Genomic DNA, 24,117 nt, shown 5'->3' with positions numbered 1-24,117 from the left:
CTAGCATGCTCAGCAAAATTTGAAATAATGTCACTGTTTTAATATCAATACTTACCACTTTGAATGTCCCAGCATGTGGAAGCAAATAACTCTGACTACATTTTCATTTTCCTTCAATATGAGAAACAAAGTAGTTTCCAAACATTCTTGTGTACTTGCATTTCCTCACACAAGGCAAAATATTTGGATATCTACAATGTAACCATTGTGGAGAATGAAGGCGAGTTGATGTAGTTGGAAGTGATTTGGTGTCTGGGACAGAAGTCTTTAGAAAATTCCACTTTTGTTTTGGTCACTTTCAAGCCTGATTCATACCAGGGTTAAGGATGTTTCTGAGCAATGTACAATATTCTTGGGGGTGGGGGGGGGGGGGGGGGGGGGAGAGAGTCCAGCATATTCCTGAGCAACACAGAGAAAATACTGGAGGAACTCAGCAGTTCAAGCAGCATCTATGGAGGGGAAAAAAACGTTGACTTTTCGGGCCAAGACACTTCATCGGGACTGGAAAGGAAGGGAGAAGAAGCAAAAAACAAGATGGGGAAGGGAAGAAGGACAAGTTGGCAGATGATTGGTGAAGCCAAGTGAGGGGGAAGGTGGGTGGGTGGGGGAGAGCAGAAGAAGTGGAGTCTGGATGAACACATGGTCAAAGAGTAGGAGAGAAGCAGAGATGACAGACAGGGAGCAGTGAGAGATGGTCTCACAGAATTTTCTTGAAAAGAAAATTTAATTTTTTTCAGGGCAGGCATACCAGCATTTTCCTGTTAGGGTGAAGGTAAATCTGGCAAATTTAGGGAACCCTGGCTGATGGAAGATTTTAAGGCTCTGATTAAGATAAAGGATGAAGCATATGTTTAGTTCAGAAGGACAGGAAGGAATGAAACCCTTGAAGTTTAAGGAAAATACCAAGAGCAAATGGGTGTATAAAAGCTATATTAAGAGTAAAAGGGTGTCAAGGGAGAGAGTAAGACCCCTTGGGGATCAGCAGGGATCAGTACAAAGCCACAGGAGATAGGGTGGAATTTTTAATGTTATGTCTCAGTGTTTACTGAGAGATAAATCATGGTTGCTCAAAAGATAAAGGAAACAAGTGGCGATGTTTGGGAGAACATCCATATAACCAGGGAAGAGGTACAGTACTTACAGCTTTGCAGTCTATTAAGGTGGATAAGTTAACACAACATGACCCAGTGCATCCTTGCATTTCGTGGAGGCCAAAGAAGAAATTATAAAGACCCTTGTAGAGACATTTGCTTTATCATTAGCCACTAATAAGGCTTCTGAATACGGAAAGATGGTTAATATCATTCCATTGTTCTAAGGGGGGTAGCAAGGATAAGCCAGGCAACTACAGGCTGATCAGCATGATATTAGCACAAAGCCATGCTGATTTCTCCTAATCAGACTTTATCTATCCAAATGCTTGTAGTTCCTGTCGCTTAGAAGTCACTTACTTGTTATTTTTTATTTATATAAATGATTTGGAAGTGAATGTAACGGCTTGATCAGCAAGTTTGCAGATCAGACAAAGCTAGAAAGTATTATTGATAATGGAGAAGGAAGTGCATCTTAAAGACTTAGGGAAGTGGGCCAAGGAATAGCTGATGGATTTCAATAGAGATAAGTGAGAGGTGATGCATTTTGGAAAGTCAAACCAGCATAGGACTTTAGAGATACAGCATGGTAACTCTCCCTTGGTAACAGCACTTTAAAGGGAGAGGGAGAGCAGCCAGATGTCTTGGTACATACTGGTACCAATGACATACGAAGGAAAAACAAAGGTTCTGAAGAGAGAATTTAGAGAACTAGGCAGAAAACTGAGAAGCAGGACCTCCAGGGTAGTAATTTCTGGATTGCTACCTGTGCCACGTGCCTGTGAGGGTAGAGACAGGATGATTTGGAAGATAAATGCATGGCTGAGAAGCTGGTGCACAGGGCAGGGCTTCAGTTTCTTGGATCATTGGGATCTCTTCTGGGGGAGAGATAAACTGTACAAAAGGGACATGTTGTACCTGAAACCGAGGGGGACAATATTCTTGTGGGTAGGTTTGTTAGAGCTGTTGGGGAGGGTTTAAACAAATTTGGCAGGGGGATAAGACCTGGAGTGAAGGGACTCAGTATAGGATGGATGGTGAAAAAGCAAAGATAATCAGACTGTCAGGAAAGGCAGGCAGATGACAGGACAAAATTGCAGCCAGCAAAATGAATATCAATGCATTAGGGATGCAGAATCAAAAAGGGTAACAAATCCAGTACTCAAAGTGCACAGAGTGTTCAAAATAAGGTGGAAGATCTTGTTGCACTATAAAAGATAGTCAAGTATGATGTTGTGGCTATCACTGAATCATGGCTGAAGGATGGTTGTAGTTGGGAGCTGAATGTCCAAGGTTACACATTGTACCAGAGGGATAGGAAGGTAGGCAGAGAGGGTTCACGACTCTGATGGCAATGAATGGCATCAAATCATTAGGAAGATGTGACATAGGATTGGAAGATGTTGAATCCTTGTGGGTTGAGTTAAGAAACTGCAAGGCTAAAGGGACCCTGATGGCAGTTATATACAGGCCTCCCAACAGTACTGAGCCGGGATATGGACCAGCAGATTACAAGAGAAAATAGAAAAGGTGTATCAAAAGGGCAATGTTATGATAGTCATGGGAGATTTTAACATGCAGGTAGATTGGGAAAATCAGATTGGCAATGGATCTCAAGAGAGTATTTGTTGAGTGCCTAAGAGATGGTTTTTTAGAGCAGTTTCTCATTGAGCCTACTAGGGGATCAGCTATGCTGGATTGGGTGTTATGTAATGAACCAGAGGCCACTAGGGAGCTCAAGTTAAAGGAACACTTAGGAGACAGTGATCACAATATGATTGAGTTCAACATGAAATTTGATAGGGAGAACGTAAAGTCTGATGTAGCAGTATTTCAGTGGAGTAAGGGAAATCACAGTGATATGAGAGAGAAGTTGGCCAAAATAAATTGGAAGGAGATGCTGGCAAGGATGACAACAGAGCAGAAATGGCTTGAATTTCTGGGAAAAATGAGAAAGGTGGAGGATAAATGTACTCCAAAAACATAGAAATACTCAAATGGCAAAATAATACAACTGACTGGCAAGGGAAATCAAAGTTAATGTAAAAGCAAAAGTGAGGGCATACAACAAAAAAATGAGCAGGAAGATAAAGGGTTGGGAAACTTTTAAAAACCTATGGAAAGCAACTAAAAAAATAATTAGGAGGGAAAAGATGAAATATGAAAACAAGCTAGCAAACAATATCAAGGTGGAGAAAAAGCCTTTTCAACTACGTATATAAAAAATAAAAGAGAGATGAGAGTGGAAATAGGACTGCTAGAAAATGATGCCAGAGAAATAATAATGGAGACAAGGAGATGGCAGATGAACTAAACGAGCATTTTGCATCAGTCTTCACTGAGGAAGACATTAGCAGTGTGTCAGGTGTTGATAGGTGTGAGGGAAGAGAAGGTACTATTACAAGGGAGAAGGTGCTCAAAAAGCTGAATGACATAAAGGTACATAAGTCACCCGGACCAGATGAACTGCACCGTAGGGTTCTGAAAGAGGTAGTGGTAGAGACTGTGGAGACATTAATAATGATCTTTCAAAAATCATCGGACCCTGGCATGGTTCCGGAGGACTGGCAAATTGCAAATGTCACTCCATGCTTTAAGAAAGGAAGGAGGCAGCAGAAAGGACCAGTTAGCCTGACCTCAATGGTTGGGAAAATGCTGGATTCAATTGTTCAGGATGAGGTGATGGAGTACTTTGTGACACAGGAAAAGATAGGACAAAGTCATCATGGTTTTCTTCAGGGAAAATCCTGCCTGATGAACCTGTTGGAATTTTTTGAGGAGATTACAAGTAGGATAGATAAAAGGGATTCAATGGATGTTGTATATTTGAACTTTCAGAAGGTCTTTGACAAGGTGCCACACATGGGGCTGCTTACCAAGTTAAGAACTTGTGGTATTACCAGAAAGTTACTGGCATGGTTAGAGTTTTGGCTGATTGGTAGGAGGCAGTGAGTGGGAATAAGATGATCCTTTTCTGGTTGGCTGCCAATGGTTAGTGGTGTTCCACAGAGGTCAGTGTTGGGGACTGCTTCTTTTTATGCTATGTATCAATGAGATGGAACACTTGGAGACAGTGATCACAATATGATTGAGTTCAATGATTTAGATGATGGAATGGATGGCTTTGATATGAAGATTGGTGGAGGGGCAGGGTTTAGAGGAGTATGGGCTGAACACAGGAAATTTAGACTAGCTTTTGGCATTGTGGTCGGCATGGAGTGGTTGAGCCAAAAGGATTGGATCCATGCTGTATTGCTCTGTGACTCTATATTAATGAGATTTACCCATCAACTGGAAAGTGTTACATCCCATCAGTTTCAAATGAATATAGTTGATATCCTACACTCTATGCCAAAACAGATTGTAGATGCATCTGTGAGTCTAGTCTAAGGAGTAGATTACTGTTGTGTATTTAATATTTCAGTATATTGTAGATATATTGTTCGATCAAGCATACTTTGTGAATTTAAATAATTCATTGTTGGTTAGATATAAAAGTATGTAACTGGCATACATCGTGATGCTACCACATCATATGTGCACACCTCGCTAGAAGTAAAATGAAACTAAAACATGAACCTCCAGGCTACATGTTTTTTCTTTCAATTGGTTTTGTGTTTTGGAATTACAAAACAACAATTACAGTATGCAAATCACCCTCAGTACTTAATTATTCAACAACGTAGATATTTCACATCTGTAGAGTGTATAACAGCATTTCAGCTACATGATTCTACACAGGAGATAAATAGATAATGTTAAAAGTTCAGAGCTGTTTTGTTGCTTGTGAATGCATGTCCATAGTAGTAATAAACCACATTCAATGTAAAATCAGCATGTTATTCAGGATTAACTATATATATATTATAGACTTCAATCACTGATACTGTATTACTCACCAACAAAACAAAGAATAAGCAGAATACAAATGTGATGAAGTAAATAGGCCCAAGGATCTGGTTTACTTCTTCAATCTCACTAAAATTAAAATCTCCAAGAATAATCCTGAACTGTGTAAAACTGAAACATATGTTGTTAAAAAAATTCAAAACTTACTCCTAATAAACAAAAATGCAAGTTAAAGTCTTACAACAACCTACTGTTAGAAGGAGCATTGGTTTAGTACGAGCATCAAAATGTAGTACTTCTGACTGTAAAGACGCTACTATTTAGTTCATGTAACTATACTCTTTATCTGCTTTGCCTAGATTTACTGAATTTTGATTACCGGTAGTTTGATTGTGTGCAGATAGTACAGTGGTCTTCTTGGTTGCTTAAGAGGAAATAGTTCCAGGAAATTATGTTTCCAGATGTAACATATCTTTACTGATGTTTGGCTTACTGCTTGGTGCATTGTAATTTCAATTGTTTGTTACTGCTGCCGATTTTTGCAAGGATAGAATTGATCAGTCTGTTTTGTTGGTTCTGTGGATTTCCTGATGGGAAGGACAGAGGCCACTCCTTAGCATATCTTGACATTGCTCTCAAAGTATTGTACGGGAGGAATTTCTAGTTCCAGTAGCTTTAAAAGGATTACTCTATGCATTTACTTTTTTCTGCCAAAAGTAATTAAATAATCTCAATAAGTAACTAAACTCTGGGATCCTTGTTAGCTGAAGGATAGCTCTTCTTATGTTTGCTGGGTGTTGATAGGAAGTAGGTATATGGAAATGATGCTCCCCTTCTTCAAAGAGTGGGGTTTTCCTTCCTCCACCTTTGATACTGTCCTCATATGCATCTCCTCCATTCCTGGACATCTGCGCTCACCCCACCTTCCCACCGCCTTAACAAGGATAAAGTTTCTCTTGTCCTAACCTACCACAGCATAAGCCTCCACATCCAACATATCATTCTCTGCAACTTCTGCCATCTTCAAATGGATCCTACTACCAAATACATCTTTATCTCCCCCCCCCCCCATTCTCCACTTTCCGCAGGGATTTTACCCTCCGTGTTTCTCTTGTCCATCCATCCCTCTGCAATTATCTCCCTCCTGAATCTTATCCCTATAAGCAGCCGGCACTACACCTGCCCATTCACTTCCTCCCTCACCTCTATTCAGGGCCCGAACAGTCCTTCAAAGTGAGGCAACTCTTCACCTGCAAATCTATCGGTGTCATTTATTTTATCCAGTGCTCCTGATGCATCCTCCTCTACATTGGTGAAGCCAATTGTAAATTGGAGGGCTGCTTTGTTGAGCACCTCTGCTCGATTTGCCAAAAGTGGAATTAAGTGGAGGCCAACCATTTTAATTCCTATTCCCAGTCTAATTCTGACATGTCGGCCCATGCTCAGGGTGGAGGAGCAACACTTCATATTTCGTCTGGGTAGCTGCCAACCTGATAGCATGAACATTAATTTATCTTTCCAGTAATTTTTTTCCCACTCCTTCCCTCTTCGTCCATTCCCCACTCTGGCCTCTTATCTCTGCTCACCTGCCTGTCACCTCCCCCGGCACCTGTTTTTCTTCCCTTTGTCTCATGGTCAACTCTCCTCTCCTATTGGATTCCTTCATCTTCAGCCCTTTACCTTTAGCCCTTTCCCACTGACCTGGTTTCACCTGTCACCTTCTAGCTATCCTTCTTCCCCTCCCCTACCATTTCAGTCTGGTGTGCCCCTCCCTTCCTTTCCTGTCCTGAAGAAGGGTCTCAGTCCACAATGCCGACTGTTTATTCATTTCTATAGATGCTGCCTGACCTGCAGGTTCTGCCAGCATTCTGTGTGTTTTGCTTTGAAATCCATTTGCCACTCCTCAGACCATTTCTGTTACTGATCAAGATCCATATCCTACAATAACCTTCTACAGCTCCTAATTTTGTTTCATCCGCTTTGTGCATTTACATCCAAATTATTCCTATAATAATGAACAACAAGCACCCCAGCACCAACTAATAGTTAATGGCTTCCATTCAAAGATACAACCTATAACCACCACCCTCTGCTTCCTTCCTCTGAGCTAATTTTGAAACTAGCCTAGTACAGACTAGATGGACCAAAAGGCCAGTTTCAGTGTTGTAGTGTTGTATGTCTGTATATGTGATCTTGTTGAAGGCCTTGCTAAAGTCAAAATTTTGTCCACAGATAGAATGTCCACTGTTCTACCTTCATGCACATTTTGGTACCTCTTCAAAAAAACTCAAAGATTCATAAAGCATGAATTTTCATGCACAAAGCCACATTGACACCTTCTAAGTAGACTCTGGCTATCCAAATACTGGCCAATCCTGTCCCTCAGAATCCCCTCCAGTAATCTCCCCACTACAGATGTCAGGCTGACCAGTCTGTAGTTCTTTGGTTTATCCTTGCTATCCTTTTTAAACAATGGAACAACGTTAGCACCTTCCAATCTTCAGGAACATCACCAGTGGCTAATGATGAAGCAAATATCTCTCCACAGGCCTCCACAATTTCTCCCCTAGCCTCCCACAAATTCTAAGGGTGAACTCTGTCTGACCCTGGGGATTTATCTAACTTAATGTATTGTAAGTCTATAAGACCATAAGACATAGGAGAAACCTCATGTGTGGCACCTTGTCCAAGGCCTTCTGAAAGTCCAAATATGCAACATCCACTGCATCCCCTTTATCTATCCTACGTGTAATCTCAAAGAATTCCAACAGTGTTTTCCAAAGGTGTTTTTAAACATCTTTGAATAACAATCCTAGTAGCTTTCTTTGTTCATCAATATACACTCTATGTGTGTATATTTATGGGTAGAGATCAAATTCTCACAGCATCTTTGTTAAAGCATGGGCATTATTGTTTACAATATACCTTTCCTTCTCTCATGTCAAATTATGGAGAATTATTTTCTGATTTTCATAAACACTTTGGATCACTGCAGTTTGTATTTTATGGAATTATAGAAATCTGCAGCATATTACAGGTCCTTTGGCCCACAATGTTGTGCCAACCATGTAACCTACTCCAAAAACTGCCTAGAATTACCCTACTGCATAACCTTCTATTTTTCTAAGTTCTATGTATCTATCTAAGAGTCTCTTAAAAGACCCTATTGTATCAGTCTATACTACTGTTGTTGGAGGTGCATTCCACACACCCACAACTCTGTGTAAAAAACTTACCTCTGACTTCCCCCTTGTACCTACTTCCAAGCACCTTAAAACTATGCCCCCTTGTGTTAGCCATTTCAGCCCTGGGAAAAAGCCTCTGACTATCCACATGATCAATGCCTCTCGTCATCTTAAACATCTCTATCAGGTCACCTCTCAGCCTCCATCACTCCTAGGAGAAAAGGCCAACCTATTCTCATAAGAAATCATCCTTGTAAATCTATTTCACCTCTTCATCTCATGTAGGTTGATGGCTGATGATTTAATAAAATCCATGACATTAAAAAGAAAAATTCTAATAAATGTACAGTTACACATCATTATGTGAAAAGGGAAGTTGCCAAATGTGTGAGAACCTTTCACTGGAGCTGAACAGGAAGCTTAAAGAACTTGTCATATACTTTTACATTATCCACTTTTCTCTTCCAATGTTAAAAATCAATGGCTAGACCACAGTGATACAAACAATTATAGTTTTACTAGTCAATAAAAAAACTACTGACCACTAAATTAAAGGAAATTGAAAACAGAATTTAAAAGCTAGGTTCTCTAACTATTCTTTGCAATGTTTATGTAATGAAATTTTAATACGTACATGCAATTGCCAAAAGTGTGAAAGCTTTCCACATGGGTCCCGAAAATAAGGTAACCTAATTGAGCATACCCAAAAAACACAATAAAAAACATAACGGCAAATCCAGCAATGGCACTGGCACAGCGAGACAGGGTTGTTGATAGTTGTGTCATAGTCACATTGAAGCTAATATATTTGAAAATCTAGAAAACAAAACAAATTTTAATTTTCAAATGTAGCATCTTCAATTTAATTTATTTTTCGCTGAAGAAAAGATTTATAAAGATATGTCTGTAAAATAATGTTTTCTGGTAGTGGGTTTAAATTTTTGTATAATAAAATTATTTCTTTTCAATTTTATGTTTAAATTTAATCTATATGGATATGGGCTAATTACACTTCATCTGTGATTTCAATATATTGTAATTGATATATATTATAATTCAACTAAAAAAAAAACAATTAAAAAAAAACTAAAAAAAAACTAACCAACATGGGCAATCGCATAATGTTAAATACATCCAGTAGTGCCAATGACTCCCAACCTCCATCCACACAATTCAGGATAGTAACAATAAGGTTCAGGATCAGACCATTTAATTCATATGAAAATGTTGAATAAATGGTCTCCAAGTTTCCTCAAATTTAACTGAAGAGTCAAAAACCACACTTCTAATTTTTTCTAAGCTCAAACAGGAAATAGTTTGAGAAAACCACTGAAATACAGTTGGAGGGTTAATTTCTTTCCAATTCAGTAAAATAGATCTTCTAGCCATTAGTGTAACAAATGCAATCATTCGTTGGGATGAAGCGGATAAACGCTTATTATCTATCATTGGTAGACCAAAAATTGCGGTAAAAGGATGTGGTTGGAGATTAATATTTAAGACTCTTGAAATAATATTAAAAATATCTTTCCAATAGTTTTGTAAACAAGGACAAGACCAAAACATATGGGTCAACGAAGCAATATCAGAATGACATCTATCACAGGTTGGATTAACATAAGAATAAAATCGAGCAAGTTTATCTTTAGACATGTGAGCTCTATGTACAACCTTAAATTGTATTAGAGCATGTTTAGCACAGATAGAGGATTTTTTTTGGGGGGGGGTTTCTTTTTTTTCTTAATTCCTTTACATTATACTATGAGTTTGAGAGACTCTGTGTATTGATTAATACATATTTGATTGTTAATTAATCTATTATGTACTCTCAAATGTTTTGTACTAATATTTTTCTTATGTTTTTCTTAAAAAATTAATAAAAAGATTTGAAAAGAAAAAGAAATATATATATTATAATTCTTACTGTACTCTGTATTCTTTTATGTAAGAAATCAATAAAATTATTGAAAAAGAAAGGGTCTTGGCCCAAAACGTCGACAGTGCTTCTCCTTATAGAAGCTGCCTGACCTGCTGTGTTCCTCCAGCATTTTGTGTGTGTTAAAATAATGTTTATTTCCATTAAATACTATTTTCATTAAATTTAGCTGCTTATGGAAGTTAAAAAGTTTTGCTTTGTGTTGTATTAGTGGAAAATAATTGTACATCTACATAATGTGGAGTTCGCCCGAGCAACTTCCCACTATGTCACAAGTGTGAAAGTCATCTGTGATAATTTTTTCTGATGTCACCTTGTTGCACATTGTGGATGTTACCGGCATCACAATGATAATTGTTCATTCCTAATTGTCTTGAACTGAAGAATTAAGGATGAATAATAAATTTCAGCAATATGGTTACTGTTGCTAAGGTTCATACTTTAAATTCCAGTTTCATTAAATTACTTTAATTTTACAATCCCTGGTTGCCGTAATGGGATGCAAACACAACTCTGGATTTACATAATTAACGTAAGAGATTCGGCAGACACTGGAAATCTTGAGCAATACACACAAAATGCTGGAGGAACTCGACAAGTTAGGTAGCTCCATAGATGCTGCCAGATGCTGCTTGACTTGCTGAGTTCCTCTTGCATTTTGTATGTGTTGCTCTGGATCTACACCTTTGGCTGCTGATCCAATAACTTAACTACCATGCCTTCATACCTAGCCAGCCTCATCACAGTGGCTACGTTCTTAGTTCTGAATTAGAAAGCTCTTTTTTAGAACTTAAGTTTTTTTCTAGAAATGCAAACACATAATTTCAGCTGATACATAAGTGCAATACTGAGGTGATGCATCATCGGAATACTCTTTATAAATTAAGGAACTAAACCAAGGTGTTTTCAGCCTTTTTGCATGGGATATCCCATAGTAGTATCTGTAAACAGCAAATAACCTAGATATGTTCTCTTTTAATACAGCAGTGACTATACTTGAAAACTACTTTATTAAGACCATAAGACTATAAGACATAGGAGCAGAATTAGGCCATTTGGCCCATCAAGTCTGCTCTGCCATTCAATCATGGCTGATCCTATTTTCCCTGCTCAACCCCACTCCCTGGCCTTCTCCCCTAACCTTTGATACCATGTCCAATCAAGAACCTATCAATCTCTGCCTTAAATACACCCAATGACCTGGCCTCCACAACTGCCTGTGGTGGCAAATTCCACAAATACACCACCATCTGATTAAAGAAATTTCTTCACATCTCTGTTTTAGATGAATGCCCTTCTCTCCTGAGGCTGTGCCCTCTTGTCCTAGACTCCTCCACCATGGGAAACATTCTTTCCACATCTACTCTGTTTAGGCCCTTCAGCATTTGAAAGCTTTCAATGAGATCTCCCCTTATCCTTCTAAATTCTATTGAGTACAGACCCAGAGCCATCAAACGTTCCTCTTATGATGACCCTTTCATTCCTGGAATCATCCTTGTGAACCTCTTCTGAATCTTCTCCAATGCCAGCAAATCTTTTCTTAGATGAGGAGCCCAAAACTGTTCACAGTACTCAAGACGAGGCCTCACAAATGTCTTCTAAAGCCTCAGCATCATATCCCCACTCTTGTATTCAAGACCTTTTGAAATGAATACCAACATTGTATTTGCCTTCCTCACCATCGACAACCTTCAAGTTCTGCCAAACTCCTTTGTGTCTCAGATTTTTGGATTTTCTTTCCATATAGAAAATAGTCTGCACAATCATTTCTACCACCAAAGTGCATGACCTTGCACTTTCCAACATTGTATTTCATTTGCCACTTTCTTACCCATTCTCCTAATCTGTCTAAGTCCTCAGCTGCCTACCTGTTTCCTCAACACTACCTGCTCCTCCACAGGTCTTTGTATCATCTGCTAACTTGACAACAAAGCCACCTATTCCATCATCTAAATCATTGATATACGGCATAAAAAGAAGCGGTCCCAACACTGACCCTGCGAAACACCACTAGTCACTGGCAGCCAACCAGTCAACCAGTTGGAGTTTTATTCCCTCTCACTGCCTCCTACCAATCAGCCAATGCTCTAACCATGCCAGTAACTTTCCTGTAATACCGTGGGCTCTTAACTTGGTAAGCAGCCTCATGTGTGGCACCTTGTCAAAGACCTTCTGAAACTCCAAATATAAAACAGCCCTTTTATATGTCTTACTTGTAATCTCTTCAAATAATTCCAACAGGTTCATCAGGCGAGATTTTCCCTTAAGGAAACCATGCTGACTTTGACTGTATCACCAAGTACTCCATCACCTCATCCTTAACAATCGACTCCAACATTATCCCAACCACTGAGGTCAGGCTAACTGGTCCTTTCTGTTGCCTTCCTCCTTTCTTAAAGAGTGGAGTGACATTTGCAACTTTCCAGTCCTCTGGCACCATGCCAGAGTCCAATGATTTTTGAAAGATCATTACTAATCTACATCTTTCAGAACCCTAAGATGCAGTTTATTGGTTGTATTGTGCTTTGAGATAGTCTGAGTTCATGAAATTAGTACTTTGAGTTTGTTACAACATTAAAAACTGCATTCAAATGAAGCTAATAATTGCTTCCACAACTTGAAATTTATAAGCATGTTACATGACCTTTAATTGAACTTTGGGTTTTCTAAGAAAGCAGTAGACTGAGGACTGGCCAGGGTACAGGATGTTAAATAAGCTTACCTTTTAGATAAGGGACTACGTATCTATAGACAGCACTATTCAAATACTCATTTGTAAATCTTTTGGAAGATAACGTATATAGAAATACCTTTATCCATGCAATGAAAACAGTGAAGGCAATTATGATGTTATACCGGTTCTGCCAGTAAGCCAAAAAGTAGAAGTTTGCGTATGAGTCAGAATTCTTCAGAAGTTGCTTTAATAATAAGTTTACTTTTATCGTACGAAAGATGTTGTAAAAGATAGCTAGTAGAGAAAACTGAGAAAGAAAAAGGTGTTATTAAATCAAAAGTGAAGATAGTTCCAAATTAATTGCTTTTAGAAGTATAAAGCTATCATAATTTCCTAGACAAAATAAAATAAGGCTACTTTGAGAAGTGAGATGGTGATAGACATCCTTTATTTGCCCAGAGTATCTTAGAACTGATTACAAACCATTTTCAGAAATAAGAAAATTAATGGTACAATGGTACAATATCACAGTCAATTAGCTGAGCTAGTCAAGCTTTTTATTATAATAATGGCATTTGATTGGAAAGAGACTAGAAGTACATCTTCTGACCAGGAATCATCGGGTATGAATGGGCATCAACGGGAAAGCATTTCAAAGGCTGCTGACACACCTTACATGAAGGAAGGTGGTTGTGATGGTCAGAGTTCAATCATCAGAGCTGGAGTTTGCCATGACAGTGCCCAACCATCTTCAGCTGCTTCAATGATAACCTTCCTTCCGTTGTCAGGTCAGAAGAGATGATGTTCATTGATGACACCAAAACATTCAATTTCATTTGCAACTCTTAAGCTAATAAAGCAGTCCATGAAATTATGCAGAAAGACAGAGACAATACTGAGATGTGGATTGATAAATAGCACAGCATCTCCAATGAACATCTCCAATACAAGTGTCTAAGCACCTAACCTTGATGTTCAATGGCATTCCCATCACTCTAACCCCATCATTAACTGGAAAGCTAAAAAAATACAATGACTGCAAGAGTAGCTCATAGGCAGTGTATTTTGCAGCAAGGGAGCAACTTCCCAATATGTCAAGGTTGTTCCACCATCTGTAGAATAAATTGCTTTATGAATTTAAGAACAAACTATTTTCTTTTCATATTAAAGAACAATACTGACCAGAACAATTGTAAAGTCCAAGCAATTCCAAAAATTCTTGAAGTATGAGAACCTCCTGGAGTGCAGCTCTATGCCTTCTTGGATGATATAGTTGAAGATAAAGAAACAAAATATAACTTCACAGGCAGCCAAAAATAAGTCAAATTTAGAAACATATCGTAGAAGTTTGACTGTGTAAAATTCAGATGAAGTGATGGCTCCACCAGATGCAGGGAATTCCACTAAGAGCCTAGTTTGCAAAAACAAAGATTCAGTTAATCTGAATGTACTAAAAGCAGAAAACTTATTTGAAACTTGGATTTATATTTTGGTATGTAAATATTTTAATTGAGTCTTATGCATTCTTGCTGCCTAATGTTAAGGTTCACTTCTTTTATATATTAAATTTAGTTAACTATTTGTAAATTGATCTTGAGTTCTGTAAAGACAGTCAATTAGGTGTAATTAATAAGTGAGAGTTTGAATGGAGCTACATCCACAGAATAATCAGTTGGAAGGGAGTAAAACAATAGCCTGGAATTTCCTCGGAGCCCGGAGCTGCCAATGTTCACTACACCAACAGGTTCCCACTTACATGACGGAATATTTCAGTGGCATCTTGGTATTTGAAGCCACGCCCAAGGTGACTGGTGAAGCCATCAGTCCTGTCAGCTGGTGACAATCTTTACTCATGGAAATGCATTGACAACCAATTTTCAAAGCTGTCACACAATTTGAATGGCTATGATATTCATAAGCATTCAAAAACTGTCAGAAATTTAACATAGCATAAAAATCTTATAATTAAGAAATTTAAAAGGAAAATAAAAACTTTAAATATCTTAAGCATTAGACAATAGTTAAGTTTAAAATAGATTTAAGTTTGTACCAATAATTAAAATTATAAAAATCCTTAAATTGACCTCCCTTTGTCATAGGTATTGCTCTCCATTGAAACCTCGCTCCACTTCGATCTGGGACAAATTTCTCAGCTCAGTTGTCGGGAAACTAGTGAAAGTCAGCAATTCACCCCAGATTCCCAAGAGGAGTCCATCATTAAAGAACAATTGGGAAGGTGCCACAAAGACATTTCAGGAATTCTCAGAAAACTGCCAGTACAGTGAAACTCATTCAAACTAGCTGCAATTGAATTGAACATAAAGCGGGTCTAATAACATATGTAAAGGAAAATTAAATGAGGGAAATAAATTTCACAAACCTGATGGTGCAAAACAAGTTAACATTTGCATTGTAGACGGTAAAATCGATGAAGATAGCTCTACTACCATGGTCAAGCCAAAGTTTTGATTTAAGATATTTAATCAACCTGTCACTCTTTTCTTTATATTTTTCTAATTCGATAATGTAACCGCCAGTGCTGTATGTACCAATTCTACCCCAGTGCCACAGTTCAAATTTATGATTAGGATCGCGATACTGCCATCTACGGGTACAACAAAAAAAGACATAAATCAACAAATCCAGTGAAGTAACAGAAGAATCAGATTGGTTATTCTGAAAATCTAGTGAATAACATACAGTGTACTATTGGATCACAACATTTATGGGCATGTCTGAACCCACCACAGGAATAAACATAGGGTGCAACATAATCAGCCAGAATTTACTATGAGAACAATGGTAAAATTATCGTTTATCTTTGTGAGGATGGCGCAAATTTATTTAGAATGCATATTTGTTCACCCAGTGTCAGTATTATGGCAATTCCTTGCTCTTCCACTAGGTGGAATATTGCAACATTCTCCTTATCAATTTTAGAATCAGAGAAATGGGGAGAATTTTAACTATTTGTAGATACTCTGACTGCTTTTTAAAAATCTCAATATAGTATATTTTTTAGACAAAATATTACTGTGATTTTAACACTCTAAGCAATAATTAATGCTTAACAACTGCCTAGGCCAAAAATGCTTTTGAATATGAATTCTAATTCCTTTAGATATACAGTATATATTTTTAAAAAACTTAAAAAAAATTACAACAATGCATTTGTTAATCTAATATTTACATTTTAGGTTTATTTTTCTGTAAAATACAGCATTATAGGAACTGATTGCAAAGGAGTCTACTTGGTCCATAGTGAGCATGCAAATAAGAAAAACTCAGCAACTGAGCTCACTTCCACTTCCTAACTCTTGACTGGTGCCCTGTAAGCATTCTTTCAATGTACCTTTTCAATCTGATGAATTTCTTTCTCTATCATCTTCTCAAACAAGTTCCAGTCTTCCACCAGAGTCCTAGATCACTAGATGGCAAAATCAATCTGTTTGTCCATCATATTCATGACAACCATCACACTAATCCCATTCACCAGCACTTGGTCTGTAGTTTTCTATGTCTTGGTTATTCATTTGCTCATCTAGATGCCCCTTAAGTTTCATGAGATTACCTGTCTCCATCACTCAATCAGCCAATGTGTTCCAGATTCTAACCAACCTTGGAAAGATAAGATCTTCCAGTAAAGATGCTAGAGGAAGAAAATTTTAAGGTTCAAAAATTCTTCATAAAGATTGGAAAGGTGAGAAAACAAAAGTGCTTTAAATTGCAGACAGGGAAGGGGTGACCTGATGAAATATCTGTGAGAGGATGCAAACTACACCTTTCAAAGGAACTACTTTAAAAAATTGAAATTGAAAAAAAAATGTGCTTGTGTATTATTACATCACATGCAGGAACTTTTTGGGTTCTTGTAAGATGTATCTGCTCGAATGATGAGATTTTCCACACAACTGCCTTTTCCCTTGACTCTGCTCTCTACTTGAGCTGAAATGTCTCTGAACCATGTCTGCCTTATATTTCAGCTGTTCCAGCCAGAATAAGGATAAGGTTTTCCTGGCCCATAGGTTTGGTGCCACCATCTTCTACATTCACCAGATGACCTCATTTTCCACACCTTCCACAAGATTCAACCTCCATTCTCCCTTCACTTTTTAGCATTTATTCGCACTTTTTCCAGTACAATATATTAATTCAATGCTCACAATGCGTTCTCCAATGGAAGAAAACAATTGCAGATTGGTAGGGATTCTGCGGAGCACCTCATTTCAGTCTGCAAGCAGGATCCTGATGTTTTGGTCATCTATTACTTTATTTTACTGCCACTCTAGGCAGTAAAGATGAAGTGTTATTCAAATTAACAATAACAAATAATCTACCCTTTTCTCTCTCTCCATAAGTGTAGCTGTATCTTCCAATTTCAGTCTGTTTCTTTGGTTTTAACCTCTTCTGTCTTTAACTGCTGGTATGTAAAGTAATTGTTACTATGAAAAGTTTGGCTACTCTCCACAGTTTAAAACGTATTTATTTTCTCTCCCACTTTTTTAGTTCTTATCAAGTGTCCTTGACCTCAAATGTCAGTTCTGCTTCACTTAATGTTTCAACCAACTGAGTGTTTCCAGCATTCTCTTTTTTAATAAATATATAAGTAATGGGTCAATGAAAATGTTCTTGATTGGCATTGATATACCAGTAGTTGTGTTGGGTAATCCCGCACAAGGACTCCCAAATCCCTTTGCACCTCAGTATTTTTTGTATTTTCTCTCTATTTAGAAAATAGTCAACCCTTTCATTTCTTCTACCAAAGTGCATGACCATACACTTCTCAACACTGGATTCCTCCTGCCATTTCTTTGTCCATTCTCCTAATCTGTCTAAGTCCTTCTGCAGCCTCTCTACTCTCTCAAAATTACCTGGTCCTACATTTATCATCATGTCATCTGCAAACTTTCCAACAAAGCCAGCAATTCCATCAGCCAAATCATTGACATATGAGATGAAAAGAATTGGTCCCAACACAGATCCCCGTGGAACACCACTAATCACTGGCAGCCAGCCAGAAAAGGCTCCCTTTGTTCTCACTCTTTGCCTCTTGTAAATAAGACACTGCTTTATCCATGCTAGAATCTTTCCTGTAATGCTATGGGCTCGTAGCTTGTTAAGCAGCCTCATGTGTCGCATCTTGTCATAGGTGTTCTGAAAATCCAAGTACACAACATTAAGTGACTCTTCTTTGTCTACCTTGTTTGAAATTTATTCTAAGAATTCCAACAAATTTGTCTGACAAGATTTTCGCTTGAAGAAACATGCTGTCTACCTCTATTTTATCATGTGCCTCCAAATACCTTGAGACTGCATCTTAATAATTGACTCCAATGTCTTTCCAACCACTGAGGTCAGACTAACTGGCCTATAGTTTCCTTTCTTCTGCTTCTCTCCCTTCTTGAAGGGTGGAATGACATTTGCAATTTTCTAGTCTTCTGAATTCCAGAATATAGTGATTCTTGAAAGATCATTACTAATACCTCCACAATCTCTTCAGCCACCTCTTTCAAAACTCTGGGGTGTACACCATCTGGTCCAGGTAACTTATCTACCTTCAGACCTTTCAGTTTCCCAAGAACCTTCTGTCTAGTAATAGTAATTTCAAACACTTCATGCCCCTTGACAGTTGGAACTTCCACCATACTGCTAGTGTCTTCCACAGTGAAGACAGTTGCAAAATACTTACTCAGTTCGTCCGCCATTTCTTGGCCCCCGTTACAACCTCCCAGCATTGTTTTCCAGCAGTCCGATGCCCAGTCTCACCTCTCTTAAGCCGCTATATAAAGTAAGCTCCAGTTTCTTTTACTCACAAAATTTAAAATATAAAAAAATTTTGCAAAATTAAATAAAAACAGTTGTAGAAACTTACTCTAATCCAGTTCTAAGGCCAAATGGTGATCGGTCCTCAGTTGTAAAAGAATATTCATCATAACAATCTTTAATCAGATCCTTAAAATTTTCATGAACAGAGCATGTATTGTTGCGCACCCTCAATTGTCGGATTTGAGGGTGTCCTAAAAGGATATTTTCATAGAAAATGTAGTTCTGGTCTGGATGCAAGGGTTCACCATTGTACCATTCTTTCCAGTAAAGACTTTCCAACAGTGGACCTTCAGCAAACTGTAAATAATAATTTTATTTAATCAATTGATCTTTGATGCATGAAAATGTTCGCTTGATGTACATATCTTATCTTCCAAATTTACCACATGCATTTCTATGTACAGGGATCTTTCAGTTCTAGAGGGACCAATCAATAATGATATAAAATTCAGAAAAATATAAGCTGTTCCTATTGCCATAACGCTTTAGCAGTAACTTTATTGCTGGTTTAGATGTAGTGTGTGGTACACAGGACTGTGGCCCCATACAGACAGTGGGGATCAATGACGTTTTTGGCATGCACTCTAAATTAATTGTTAACTTTAAAGTCACTTTATGCAATCTGACAACTGGTAACATAAAACATAAAGAAGGCAAGTTATTACATTAATGAAATCTGTTCTTCTTTAATAAGCACTTTTATTCATCAATGGAGAAAGATACTTTCTGGAGCCCGGGCTCCCTGACTTCAACCAGGACTAGACTCTCTGTTATAATGGTCAGGCACACATGAAGAAAATCAGCAGTACAAAATAGTTTTCAACTTCAATAGCAACTGCTATGCCAAATTTCAAACAGCAGGCTGAACAGGTAAAAGCCACAATCATAGAACCCGGGATCTGGCAGTTATGTAAGAAAAATCATTCTCACCAAAGTTCTTCATTTCAAATTTTACATTGCAACTTCAGTTTCACCATCTATCAGTCTTTTCCTCTTCTGCACCTCCTCCATTGAAATCAGACAATTAAATGAAGCCACTTCTATTTCTACCACCTCACTGCTCCCATCTGTCTACATATAGAAAAGCATACGGAGACTATCCAGTTTCACCTTATTTATTCTCATGAGTTCCCATTGTCTTAGGATGCCCCTAGTTAGGCCTTCACAACTCACAAAGTGACTGGTCCGCCGGTGCAATCCATGGATGGTCTTCCTGCTGAGGGCCACCTACCTATCCATCTCTCCTGGTCTGCCTCTTGCCTCCTGATCTGTCCCGAGTATGCAGACCTGCTAGAGGTTTTCAGTAAGAAAAGGGCCACAGCACTCCCACCTCATTGACCTGTGCTATTGCATTGCTGCCTGGAAATTGTCTGCCCCAAGGAAGACGCAACTCCATGCAAGGGGCAACCATCTTCACTGAACTGGACCTCCAAAATGCATACAACCCTGGTTCATAGTTGGGAGGGTGATGAATGGAAGCCCGCTTTTAACACTCCCACTGGCCATTACAAACATCTCAGTTTAGTCAGTGCCCCTGCAGTCTTTCAGGCTCTTATTAATGATGTTTTGCAAGAGATGCTACATCACTTTGTCTTCATATACCTGGATGATGTACTTATTTTCTCCAAAATCTACCACAAACATACCCAACATGTTCAACGAGTCCTTTAAAGTTTACTGGAGAACTATCAGGCTAGAGAGGGTGAGTTCCATGTCTCTACAATCTTCTTCCTTGGGTTTATTGTCTCAAAGGGGAAGCTGCAGTTGGATGAGCAAGACCCAGGCTGTCAGTGATTGGCTGCAACCCAGCACGATCCAGTAGCTCCAGCAGTTTATGGGGTATGCAAATTTTTACCAGAGGTTCATCTGCAACTTCGATTCCATTGCAGCACATTGCTGCATGGGCTAAACTTTAGTCACCAAAGGAAATTCCAAAACTTTTCTCTGAATCCCAGAAGCTGAGGTGGCTTTTTAGGAATTTAAATTCCACTTCATAATGGATCCCATCCCTGTTCTCCCTAACCCAGAGCTGCCATTCACTGTTGAAGAAGACACCTCAGATGATGGGGTTGGGCTGTCCTTCCACAATGACTCCCCTTTCCCCATCATCTGACTATAAAATCCACCCCTGTGCTTTCTTCTCCCAGAGCCTTTCTTCTGATGAGAGGAATTATGCAATAGGGATCAGAGAGCTGCTGGTGGTCAAATTAGCCCTGGAGGAGCAGAGACATTGGCTGGAGGGGACTAAACATTCATTTGTGGTCTGGCCTATATTCAAGAGGTAAAGCAGCTAAATTTGTGCCAAATTTGGTGGTTTCACTTTTTTAACCATTTTGATTTTATCATTACTTAGCTTATAGGTTCAAAGAGTCAGAAGCTGAAAAACCTCCCTAGACTGTTTAAAGCACCAGACCTGGTCACTGTCCCAGGACCCATCCCCCCGAGGTCCAGGCTGGTGTCACGGGTCCAATGGGAGATTGAGACCCAGGTAACAGCCCACTGACTCGCCTTTTCATCCCAAACTCTGTTTGTTCAGATGTATTACAGTGGAGATCATCAAGATGCGGGGCATAGATGTGGATGTCAAATCATACATTGCAGCCTGTCACATCTGCACCCAGACCAAGGAACTCAGATCATGTTCACAGGTGCTGCATTGTCCATTCCTTCCCGTCATCTCTATGGACTTCATTATCGATCTGCTAACATTGCAAGGTACATGTATTTATGGTGGTGGTGGATTGCTTCTCCAAGGCCTGCCACTTTGTGGCCACACTGAAGTTTCCATCAGCTCAGGAGACAGCCAACCTTATGCTACATCATGTATTTAGAGTAGACAAATTTCTTCGGGAGGTTGTTTCTAACCATGGCCTTCAGTTCTCCTCTCAGTTCTGGAAGGCCTCTATCAGCTCGCTGGTGCTATGATCAGTCTCTCATTGGGATTTGATGCCCAGTCCAATGAACAGACAGAGAGGACCAACTCAGACCAGGAGAAGACCCTGAGGTGAACACCTGGCGTAGTCACCTGTTCTGGGCAGAGTTTGCTCATAGCACTGCGCCATTCTTCTACAGGTTTATCTCCTTCTGAGCGGACAGCTTGGTTACACACCCCTCTGTTTCCCAAGTAGGAGTCTGAGGTGGGAGTCCTGTCTGCTGAACAGCTGGTCCATCATTGTCAGCAGAAATGTAGTATAATGGTTTACAGTGCCAGTGACCCAGGTGCAATTTCCACCACTGTCTGTAAGGAATTAGTAGATTCTCCCTGTGATTGTATGGATTTCCTCTGGGTGCTCTGGTTTCCTCCCATTTTCTAAAGACGTATGGGTTAGTAGGTTACTGGGTGACATGGTGTAATTGGATGACAAGGGCCTGTTGTCATGTTGTATCTTTAAATAAATAATCGGAGGAAAGTTGGACAGCCTTGCTGAAGTCCTCTCTTCAACAACAGCAGCAAGCCAAACTTTAGAGGCATTTGGGGCCTCCTTTCTATCCTGGTCAAAAGCTCCGGCTCCCCACCAATGATTTTCCTCTGTGGATTGACTCTCAGAAACAGTCGCCATGCTATATCGGACTGTTCAAGGTTCTCACCAGTCACTTACCATTTCCATTTGCCACATGCCATGTGTATCAACACTACCTTTCACGTTTCCCATCTAAAGCCCCTTCTGTGCAGTCCTCTGGCCTGGCTCCGATGGTCATCCAGCATACACCAACTATTGGCTTCTGGGCTGGTTTGTGGCTGGCTGCAGTACTTAGTGGATTGGGAGGATTATGGCCCCAGAGGAAAGCTCTTGGGTTCTCTCCTGGATCTGGACCAGATTAGAGACTTCCACTGTTGCCACCCAGATTGCCCGGCCATCAGGTGCTGGCCCTAGGAGTGGGATCCTGTCAGACCACCTTGGGGTGCCAGAGTCCTCCAGGCTCCAAAGTTCCTCCTCCCCAATTATTTTCACCTGCAAGAGAAAATCTGCAGATGCTGGAAATCCAAGCAACGCACACAAAATGCTGAAGGAAGTCAGCAGGCCAGGCGGCATCTATGGAAAAAAGTACAGTCAACGTTTTGGGCCAGGGTTTCATCGTGAAATGTCAACTGTACTTTTTTCCATAGAAGCTGCCTGGCCTGCTGAGTTCCTCTGGAATTTTGTGTGTGTTGCTCTTATTTTCACCTGTGTCTTGTTTCAGTTATCAGTGCACCTATGCCCGGTTCTGCTTGTCGACTTAAGTTCCTTTGTTTAGTTTGTCTTTGCTCATTCTTGAGCTTACCAGCCCTGTGTGTAGTGATTCTCAAGCCCTAGCCTGTATTTTCTACTAACCAATCAACAAGTAAATATCCTTTGTTCTATTCCATCCTTGTCTCTGGTCTTCTCTGCACTTGGGTCCACCTGGTCCAAGTTTTTCCCAGTAGTTAAAGATATTGAACATCAACATAATAACCCTGGTTCAAACCCAGCTTGGCTATCAACTTTGTTACATTTATGATTTGTAAAATATCTTGCTTTTGGGTGTAGTGGGGAGTAATTTTTAATGAAACTGCACTAACCATTTACTAAAAAATTTGTCACCCATGAATTTATGTAACAATGGAAACGTGCATTTCCCCGTAATGTGTTTTGAAGTATCAAAGCTTTGAAGTATCATCCTATTTGTGGTTTATGGGGAGGAAAAGTATACTCATTCCCCATTAATCTGACTATGTTTATTTCAACCTTAAGAAGATAAACATTTTTTATTCCTCCCAGATGTTAGCACAAAACAAGAAGGGGTACTGGGGAAACCCATCACTCCAAGCTAAATGTGGCCGTCAGTGGTATGGAACAATGAGAATGCCAAGACATAGAGCAAACTCAATCAGTGGCATACACCCTACCCTCCCAGAGCCCTACACAATCTTCACCATCTTGTGTGAGCTCCTCTGAAAGCATGCCAAATGAACAGCAATCACTGAGTTATTGAAATGAGATTTCTAATACTTGGACTTTAATCCCGCATCCCTGTACTTTCACTGGACTGTTTGAGTATCTTCCATTCTTTTGCTTTATTTGACTCAGACACTCCGATATCTGCTATTGCTTCCACCTCTCTCCATTTTCTGCATCGATCATCTCTTGTGGTTTGGAATTATACACACTTGCAGGAACATACCAGAAAATGGCATCTTTCATGGTACATAACAACTCCCTTAAAACAAGTGAGCAAGAGCAGTTGAACATGCAAAGGACTATAGTGGAATGTGCCCACAGAATCTTGTAAAGGATGCAGGGATGCAGATTTAAGAGGAGTGTGAAGAGTTCCGGAGTGTATACTTTATAAATAATGTGCTATTCTATCACCTCAAGGGACACTAGCTGTGCTTTTCCAATTGCTATATGTGCTACTTGTAATAGGGGCCACTAGTTGTAAAATCTCTTAATGCGGCTCTCAGTCATCATTGCCACTACTAGCAGACCAAATAGATAGGTGCTGCTATTGGATCCCTGCACTGTGGATCAATAAGAATGATGAATATCAACTGAAGCTATGCAATAGGAAGTGAAATAAAATGAAAAATGCCGGAGA

The 24,117-nt window shown here is 39.3% G+C and overlaps 1 protein-coding gene across 1 annotated transcript in view; it reads right to left on the bottom strand.

Annotated features, from left to right (window-relative positions):
- Positions 1-24,117, bottom strand: part of LOC140739066 (polycystin-2-like protein 2) — a 51,653-nt gene that overhangs the window by 12,803 nt on the left and 14,733 nt on the right. The window contains exons 4-9 of the mRNA XM_073067018.1: positions 18,608-18,858; positions 15,116-15,340; positions 13,918-14,146; positions 12,872-13,042; positions 8,760-8,941; positions 4,991-5,111 (exon numbers count right to left, since the gene is read on the bottom strand). Of these exons, the coding sequence (XP_072923119.1) occupies positions 4,991-5,111; positions 8,760-8,941; positions 12,872-13,042; positions 13,918-14,146; positions 15,116-15,340; positions 18,608-18,858 (1,179 nt within the window). The remainder of the gene's footprint in view (positions 1-4,990; positions 5,112-8,759; positions 8,942-12,871; positions 13,043-13,917; positions 14,147-15,115; positions 15,341-18,607; positions 18,859-24,117) is intronic.

This window comes from Hemitrygon akajei, chromosome 15 (assembly GCF_048418815.1).
Source record: "Hemitrygon akajei chromosome 15, sHemAka1.3, whole genome shotgun sequence".
Taxonomy (NCBI): Eukaryota; Metazoa; Chordata; class Chondrichthyes; order Myliobatiformes; family Dasyatidae; genus Hemitrygon; species Hemitrygon akajei.
Note: the sequence above shows the minus strand (reverse complement) of the source record. Positions and strands in the feature narration are given on the sequence as shown.